The 6,611-nt window shown below is 54.7% G+C and overlaps 1 protein-coding gene across 1 annotated transcript in view; it reads right to left on the bottom strand.

The window, feature by feature from the left end:
- MMP28 (matrix metallopeptidase 28) overlaps positions 1-1,362 on the bottom strand; it is a gene marked incomplete at its 5' end in the record, with an annotated part of 3,218 nt that extends 1,856 nt beyond the window's left edge. Inside the window, 3 exons of the mRNA XM_082008750.1 lie at positions 890-906; positions 1,144-1,160; positions 1,261-1,362. Coding sequence (XP_081864876.1) covers positions 890-906; positions 1,144-1,160; positions 1,261-1,362 — 136 coding nt within the window. The remainder of the gene's footprint in view (positions 1-889; positions 907-1,143; positions 1,161-1,260) is intronic.
- Positions 1,363-6,611: the final 5,249 nt, after the last annotated feature.

Below are 6,611 nucleotides of genomic sequence, written 5' to 3' on the forward strand. Positions count from 1 at the left end.
GCAGATAAACGCCTAAATGAGAAGAAACAACCGTTAACCTTTGTTCGCCGGCCAAATCTCATACCTCGTCCTCCCAAAACAAACAGGAACGGGTGGCAGCACGGCAGGACAATGACACGGGGACAAACAGAAGAAACGCAAACAGAGGCGATGGGGACAGCCCTGGGGAGAGGCAGGGGAGCCCCCGGCTTTCATCCCATCTGGATCTGCTGGGAGATGTGACGGTTTCCTAGCGCAAGACTTCGATTGCTGTCGGAGCTGGATGGACGGGTGGGTTTGCAGAGGCGCGTCGCCCGTCGGGACACCCCTCCACGTGCAGCAGGCGTGGGCACACACCTCCGGCACTCCAGGCACGCGCACACCTCCAGCAGGCTCGGCCATATGCCTGCGCCATGCACGCGTGCGCCTCCGGCATGGCTGCACCACCAGCACACAGGGGCACAAAGCCGGGGCTGGCACACGCACGCCTGCGGCACGCGGGGCTCGCCCTCGCCATCCACGGGCACACGGCTGTGCCACGCACAGACATCAGGCATCCGTGGCACACGGCTATGGCGTGGATGCACGCATGTCAGGTACCTGTGGGCGTGCCCCTGCGGTGTGAGCGTACCTCGGGCACACGCGCACACACCTATGGCATGCACGCAGCTATGGCATGGGCACACCTGGGGCACGGGCGGGCACACCTATAGCACACACACGCCTATGGCAGGGGCATGCACCTATGGCATGGGTGGGCACACCTATGGCACACACACACCCCTACGGCAGGGGCACGCACCTATGGCATACACACACCTATGGCACGGGCACACCTATGGCACACACACACCTATGGCACACACACACACCCCTACGGCAGGGGCACGCACCTATGGTATGCACGCACCTATGGCACGGGCACACCTATGGCACACACACACACCTACGGCAGGGGCATGCACCTATGGTATGCACGCACCTATGGCACGGGCACACCTATGGCACACACACACCTATGGCTCACACACACACCTATGGCAGGGGCACGCACCTATGGTATGCACGCACCTATGGCACGGGCACACCTACGGCACGGGTACACCCAGGGCGTGTACACACCTATGGCATGGGCACACCCGCACCGATGGCAGAGGCACGCACCTATAGCACACCCGCACCTATGGCACACATACACATACCTATGGCACGGGCACACCCGGGCCACGCGCAGCCCCCCCGGCCCGGCCCGGCCCCCCCGCGCCCCGGTGCCGGTCCTACCTCCGCCTCCCGCCGCTGGCGAGCGGCCGGGCCGGGCTGCGCCGCCGCCAGCAGCCCCAGCGCCAGGGCGGCCCGCAGCGCCCCGCCCGCCCGCGCCCCCATGCCGCTCCGCTCCGCTCCGCTCCGCGCCGCTCGGCCCCGCTGCGCTCCGCGCCCCTCCGCGCGGCGCGGCCCCGGCTCGCCTCTCCCCGGCCCGGCCCCGGGGGCGGCCCCGGCCCGCCCCAGCCCCGGCCGAGGGCTGGGCTCCGCCGGCGGCAGCCGGGCGGCGGGCTGCGCGGGGGGCTCCCCCCACTCGCACGGCCCCAGCGCCTCCCCTTCCCGCTCCCGCGTGGGCGAAGTCACCCCTCGTGGGCTCTCCGTCCCCCTTTCCCAGCGGGGCGAGCCCCTGCCCACCCCGTCCCTCGCCCACCCCGCTTGTGGATGAGGGGAAGGGGCTGCAGGACGAACTCCCCTCGGGATCCTCCACGCCACGCCTCGGGGACAGGCAGGGACAGCCCACCGGGGGCTCATCCTGCACCCAGCGTAGCACCCAGGGCGGGCTCCATCTCGGTGTCCCCATGCAGCGTCTCCGCTCTGGGGCCCACCGGGCATCGCTAACTTGCCCCATCCGTCGCAGAGCGGGACATGCGTGGTGGCCACATCCAGATGCGTCCCACGGCGAGTGCCAAGCAGAGCACGGGCAGGTTTGGGTGCTGGGACAAACCTGCTAGTGGGGCAGCTGGGCTTGGGCTCTGCCTGGTTCGAAGCCACGGGAAAGAGAGAGGAGAACGAAAGACAGGCTTTTCCTAAACCCACGTTCACCCTTGGTCCAGGCCACGTGGCCGCAGAACGGACGAGGACCGGGACGCCCCCAACAGTGGCCAGCACTAGCCACGAGCGCAGCAATGCAGGACAAGCAACTCTTCCCCCTCTTCAGGGGTCTGGTAAAAACAACCCCACGTGAAAGAACAGCACACTCTCAAGCTTTACAAAATAACTCCCCACTCAGGGGTGGTGTTCTGCACCGTTTATGCTTAAACTTCCCTCCTAGGCGTGGGACTTGGGCACCTGTGGAGAAGGAGGGGCGGCTCACCCCCCAAAGCCACACCATGCTCACGTCAGCAGTGCAGCTCTCCCAAAACTCATACACAGCCAACTGGCCTGCAGTTTCCAGTGACAAGCTAACAGCTCTGTTTACACCCTGCAATATTTTGTTCCACTATTTTGTTTTAATTTGACTAAAGCAAAAGGATGTTTTGATTCTGCTTTGGTTCAGGGGGAAAAAAATAGGATGTGACTTATATCTGCTTTTGTTTTCATGCCAGCTTCAACCACACACCTATTTTAAAGCTCACAGGCTTCTTCCTCTTCTTTTTAATCATGCCAAACTCTGAAGTTACATCTGTCAAGCCCAGCTTGAAGAGATCCGCAGCAATCCTGTAACACATTGCTTTTCAGCTGGACAGGGATTAGCATTTAGGGATGGCAAGCGGGATTCAAAGGAGGGAGCAAAGGAGCCGCATAACATGGCAAAATAAGGAAGTCGCTGAGCCACGGGGAGAAAAATACAGATGGGAGAAGGGAAGGCGGCTGCGGCTGGGCTAGCAAACGCTGCCCAGTGGGCTACTGGGAGAGCTCGGCGGGCAGCTGGCAGCCACAGGGGCTGCTGCAAGGGGAACACTTGGCCTTGCTACGGAGATCCAAGGGCCGGCCGCTCCTTGCACGGGTCAGCGCGACGTTTCCTTTCAAAACAAGAGCAGCTCTGTCTGCAAACGCATCCGTGTTTGGTTCGTATCTAGGAAGCAACTGATCCATCTGCTCTTCCACTTAAGAATATGGATGATGAGAAAGTGCCTGGCTCGGCTCCAGCCGGAGCAGGAAACTCCCTCCTCTGCTCATTGTAATGTGGGGAAGCCTCTGGGAGGGCACCTGCAGCCCCCGGAGCAGCCAGCTTTCCGACCTGGCATTTCCTGGCGCTGCTGCATTAGTCCTTAGGGTTTTTGGCATTCAGACGGAGAAGAATTCAGCCCAGCCTTGGAGATGCCAAATCACAGACTCCTGGCTCGGAGTGTGAAGGTGTTTCTCCGGCTGCTGTAATCAGAACGGTGTCAGGAACAGCAAAGCTGTCTGGTGGAAAGGTGAGCAGATTTCCAGCTCTGCCAGCTTTAGGTAAAAACTCAGAAACGGAGCAGGAGGAGGAGTTTGAATCCTGGCAATTTCTACCCCAAAGCTGAAACTTGATAAGCTAAGCCTATGGCAAATACCTGACAAAGTGTTACTAAAAACATTCTTGGAAGAGCATGATAAATAGATCCATACGAGCTCTGGTTGCCTAAACATTCCCCATTTTGTGGGTTTCTAGACAAAGTCCCATCTCCCTCGAATTTAGCACAAAAGGTCTCAATGCAGCCAGCTACCTTGATTTCAAAACCCTTTCCTAAGATGCCTCCACAGCTTGAACTTGGAGACCCAGAGGGTTCCTCATTTAATAACATGAGCATATGAAAAACATCACGAGGAACTAAATGCTGCTATCACAGACGGGGAGTCTGGCGTCGCAGAGCCGTGCGTGTCGGCGCGGCCGCGGTGCCGAGCAGCGGAGCGCTGCAGAGCCAGCGGCTGAACCGCCCGTGAATCACCGCCGGCGTCCGGCGGAGGTCAGCTCCGAGAGGAGTTGATAAACCAACACTATAAAAACAGCACTTCAGCGACGTGAAATTTCTCTGAGCAGCTTTTAGTGTTTACCACAACCAATAAGCAAATAGCAACACCATTACTCCTCCGCGGCAGTTTCTACCCAGCATGGATGTGACGCAGAAGAACCGCCATTTAAAAAACTTTAATGCTTTGCACTAAGAACACGTTCAAGTTGTTCCATTCCATCCACTCGAGACGCTGCTCTGGGGAACAGTCGTTCTTCAGATGTTTGCTGCTCAGCAGCAGCTGGGGAGCAGGAGGATGGCTCGCTGGGTGCCCTGCCAGGCAACCTTGGAAATACTAATCCTGCTGCTGAAAGGTGGCCAGATCCGGGACCGCTTTGGTTTAGATCAGAGCAGTACAGTCACAGCTTTCCCTCCTGTCCTCCGGTACGGGCAGCAACCATAGCCTGCAAGAGTCAAATTCTTTAAAAAAAAAGCCCAAGAAGCTTATGTTCCCCTGGCTTTAGCTGTCACAGGGGTAAAGCTTTTCTGCTTAGATGCAGTTTTCTTGGGTACTTCCTCTGTGCACGGTTAAGTTCTGACAAATTGAAGGACTTCCCTGTGTCCTTAATGTGTTAGCTAAGCCTCTCTAGTCCAGTATCCTGACTTCAACAGAGCCAGGATACTTATCACAAGGTGTTTAGGAAAAAAAAAAAAGAAAATTCAAAATCCTTTGTACATACTTTCCTTGGGCTTACCTCTTGTGTGCAGAGCTCCTGGGAAGTCAGCGAGGTTGAGAGGCTGCCTCCAGCTCACGAGCCCTCCTGCAAATACATCAGCACACGTTGTGCTGCCTTTGCTGGAGCAGTTTGACTGAATCTCACCAGCTATTTGCTCAGAGAACAACTAAAACCGAGCATCTCTCTCTCTAGGATCAGGGTGCCACCCAAGTTCCAGCAGATGCCATCGTATCCGTATGAAAAGTGGGCTTTTACACCCTTCTGCAACTTGGGGCGCATCCTGACAGCTGTTTTCTTACAGCAGCTTTACAAGCAATTTCTACAGCAGCATTAGCATCGCCATCGACCGTGGACGTCGTCACACGAGCTCTTTGTAGCCCTGGAAATGGGAATTACCATTTCTAGACTAAGCAAAGCAACACTGGCTGAATCTTGGCCTCAAGACCCCAAAGGCTCAAGCTATTGGCTTCAGTCACAGCTTCCATCTCTCTCCGACTGCGGTATTTAAGCAACTTATTAAGCTGCATTACTTCTTAGGGTGAGGTGGGTTTGGCTGCGTAGAGCCAGCATGGATTATTTGGCTGTCTCTTAAATTATTTAGCTATTTTTGTTGCATTGCAGCTCTGTAATGATCGTATGCCTCTTCTACCTCGGCATCCCTCTGCTACGCTTCTCTCCATAAAGTCATTGTTGAGCTTGGCAAGTGCTAGTTGTGTTTTTATAAATAAACCACCAGCATTCCATACAGGACCGATTTCCAAAACTAAAACCTCGCCACTTAGAAAATGTATTGGAGGCTGGATCATAAAAAGATGAAGGAAGCAGAGCATAGCTGTTCCCAGCTCAGACAACCCAAACTGCTCCTTCTGCTGGGATTGCCTCTCTTGGTTTTCTACCTCCTGACACACCTGCACAGTCCTGTCTCTCCTTAGTTTGCAGTTTTATTGTATGAAGTCCCACCAAATTCTCGCAGAGCACCTCCTAAAGATAAACGCAAAGTAGGGTTCATGAGATGTGCCTTTTGATTCAGCTCTTGGTCTGTTAAAAGACTACTTGTCGATGGACACCTTCCTCACCTGTTAAAAAAAAAAAAAGGCAGCAATTCTAGCAGCTGTAAAACCCTGAGTCTTCTCATGAGCAGTGCTGGCCTTTGGTAAAGCATTTTATTTGCACAGTATTACAAATAAATCCCTGGAATGAGAAGCAGCTAGTCACAGTGCCAGTAGTGCCGACTTAAACATGAAACCTGCTCAGTTCATCTCACTAAATACAGGACTATCCCTAGCATGACTGTAAGGCCCTGTATTTAAAAGACCAATCTGCTTAACCAGAGTGCAAGAAGTTAACAGAAAATGTTACCACGTCAGGAAAACGTAAAATTAATTCAATCCTTAATATACTAGTTACAGATTTTTTACTTTTAAAGCTTTTTACTTTTCTTTTAACCTCATTAAAGCTTACCCTTCTGAACTTCAGGCAGCTGCTGAGAAAAACTGCAGTGCTAAAGGATTTACCAGAAACAGTTGGAGGGCAATGACGTAGTTAAGCCGTCATCTGGGTTTACATCTTTCACAAAACATCACTTCCCAGGCCACTCTAAACTCATTTAACTCTCTCTACACCAAAAGCAACTAAAAAACATACACGCCATCAAACTAGTGCCAGCCCTTCTCTGTCTGACCTGCTAGTTTTCTATCAGACAGAACAGCTGGTGAAGAAGATGGCTTCACTGTCCCAAGAAACATGCAAGAACCCAGGCTGGAAAAGCTGTGAAAGTGGGGACAGCTCCAGCAGCTTTGCGGCTTACCTGAAAACCGGTCTACTTAATACTCGTGGGACGAGACGGGCAACGCCGTCCTGCCTCGGTGCAGCTGGTTTTGCTCAGCTCAGCCATGCCCACCTCTCCCTGCGCCGCTTTGAGGGCTCAAGGCGCGGCCCCAAGGAGGTGTTTGCTCCCTGAAACGTGCCAGCACAGAAGAAAGCTTAGGCAGGC

Source organism: Phaethon aethereus (genome assembly GCF_964289735.1).
Source record: "Phaethon aethereus genome assembly, chromosome: 19".
In the NCBI taxonomy this organism is placed as follows: Eukaryota; Metazoa; Chordata; class Aves; order Phaethontiformes; family Phaethontidae; genus Phaethon; species Phaethon aethereus.